The following is a 2,430-nucleotide window of genomic DNA, read 5'->3' as shown; positions in this document are numbered from 1 at the left end:
ATTTTTAGAAGGCTAATTCCGACAGTTTAAAATTGCGTTTATTCCTTTAAAACACTCTCTCAGGTTTGTATTTAAATCTGATTTATCTTTTTAGCGCACGCCCATTGGTCCATATGAATTTGGCGGGGCTGTATTCGTAGTGATTGTAAAGACGACACGTATTTTCATTGGCTGGCCTGGTTGTTACGTTAGGGTATAAAGCTGTGTTAAAAATAGATACAGCCCCATTCCTCTTAATGCTCAGCTGTTGATTGAAGGGAAAGGTGTAAGAATTTAATGAAAGCCTTTAATTTCTTCACCCATGCACCAATTTGATTCTGCTCAGGAGAACGATGAAACACATCTTGCATTCATCAAATGCCAGTTTCTAAAAATATATATATATAGATTTACGTCACTGTTGAATTCAGTGCGATTTGTAAGCGAATCGCGTGCAGTCGTTAGCTGGACAAACAAACTCGAATAGCCTACATTTACACCCGGGATTTTAGGATTACCTTTCTAACCAGTTGTTTCGACGTGGACTGAAGCACAATTAAGACAGTGGGTGCTTTTGCTTACCAAACGAATAGTTTTTAATCATGGAGTTTAAAGTTGAGGCGCATCGGATTATGAGTATTTCACTCGGGAAGATTTATAATTCCCGAGTGCAACGTGGTGGTATCAAACTACACAAAAATCTACTGGTCTCCCTCGTTCTACGGAGTGCCCGGCAAGTATACCTGAGTGACTACTACGGCGGCATATGCCTGAGCGCCCAGCAAGCAAGAGAGTGGTGTGAGGGGGAGTACATGGCTTCAGAACAAGACAAATTGGTCCCCGGTTCGACAGAGAGCCTGTCTGAATCGGACGAGGAAAGCAAAGTGGCGGTGGACAAGCAGGAGCCCAGAGATGTGGTCGAATCCCCGGCGGCACTCCACGTAGAAACTCAAGCGAGTGGCGAGCAAGACAGCGCCGAAAATGGAGTTTCGGATTCAGGATGTAGCGACATCAAAATCCCGGAAGAGAGTCCGGAGGCTACTCAGACATGTGAGGTCGCCAGTGTTGTTACTGCTATCTCATCCAACTGTATCAGTGTTCCCTCTCCGAGTGATCCAAAAGGGGAAACGGAGACGCCGACAGACTGCCAGACGGACAGCAGTGAATCAGCGGAGAAACATTCGTACGAGCCCAAAGCGCCCCAGGCTTACACTAACAGGAAACGGACTGCCGATGACTCTGAACTCACAGACTCACCAACGAAAAGAACGAAACTAACTTCCACATCTCTACCTTCTACAAACGATGAGAATAAAGGGGAAACTGAAGAAATGGACACTAGCAATGTATCGAGTTTGATAACAATATTCGGTTCCAGTTTTTCTGGACTCCTGAGTAACAAAGAGGGAGAGCAGCCTGACTCCGATGCAGAGGACAGTGACTCTGGGCAAATCTGTTGTGATCAAATGCTCAAAAACCTCAACCCTTGGAGTACTGCAATTGTTGCTTTTTAAACGTTGAAACTGTGATTTTGATATCCTACTTGGGGGATTTTAATAGGGATAGAACGGGAGGTTTCATCAACTGTTGCAGTTCTAACCCCACGTGGTGGAACGTGGAAGACAGTAGTAAATTGGAATTCCCCAAAAGATCACAATGAAAGTAGGCCTACTGTTGTAGCTATTTACATGGAATTTCTGTTGAAAGGATGCGAGCAAGGTGGCATTTAGAGGAGCGATACTAATGTAATCAGTGACTTATGATAGTTAACTCTGTTATCTGCTCCTACACAGGTCAGCTACAGTATTCCAAAAGCTCCGAGTATCATTTATTAAAATGTATCCTTAACAAGGGTAATATTACAGGACTGAATGTGACCACTCAATGCTGACGTCATCTGACGTTTATCTGTCAGTCACTGTTTTCTAATGTCTTTGTTTTATAAAGACTTGTACATTTGTAATATTGTGCCTGTAAATACTGTTTTCCCATGTCCTATTCTGAATTTATGTATTTTGGTATCTGCCATGGATTATGATAATTGCGTGATGCTCACGTATTAAAACATTTTGTTTAACAATTCACTTTTCTTTGCTCTCTTTTTTTCATTGGGTTGGTTTGTACATAATGCACTAAGTGCTGCGACGGTGTCACCTGGTAGGGGTGGTTGGCAGATGTGGTAGGTCGGATACCATTTGCACAGTAGCTAACTCATGCTAAATCATCATATGTATGGTATGACACTTAGTAATTCTTGTCATCACATCTTATGTTGTCCATTTAAAGGGATACTCTTTCTTCAAGCAAATACAATATGTTGCAACTTGTAGCCCCTACTAATCCTCAGTCAATTCAGGCTTGCTCCATTGTGCCTATTCTTACATCAATTATAGTGTTATCGCTAAATACTAATCTTGGCCTAATGTTACTAAACACCAGTACATTTTTTTT

At 42.1% G+C, this 2,430-nt stretch overlaps 1 protein-coding gene across 1 annotated transcript; it reads left to right on the top strand.

Moving 5' to 3' along the window:
- The first annotated feature begins 240 nt into the window (after positions 1–240).
- On the top strand, positions 241–2,061 carry LOC120054415 (immediate early response gene 5 protein-like). The gene has a single exon (XM_039001831.1). It carries the CDS (start codon positions 582–584, stop codon positions 1,491–1,493), a length of 912 nt encoding a protein of 303 aa, XP_038857759.1. The 5' UTR covers positions 241–581; the 3' UTR covers positions 1,494–2,061.
- The last annotated feature ends 369 nt before the right edge of the window (positions 2,062–2,430 follow it).

The sequence above is a fragment of the Salvelinus namaycush genome, chromosome 10, assembly GCF_016432855.1.
Source record: "Salvelinus namaycush isolate Seneca chromosome 10, SaNama_1.0, whole genome shotgun sequence".
NCBI classification, from domain to species: Eukaryota; Metazoa; Chordata; class Actinopteri; order Salmoniformes; family Salmonidae; genus Salvelinus; species Salvelinus namaycush.
Note: the sequence above shows the minus strand (reverse complement) of the source record. Positions and strands in the feature narration are given on the sequence as shown.

Excerpts from the sequence above, each read along its gene's own strand:
- LOC120054415 (XM_039001831.1), top strand. The coding sequence starts at position 582 with ATGGAGTTTAAAGTTGAGGCGCATCGGATTATGAGTATTTCACTCGGG.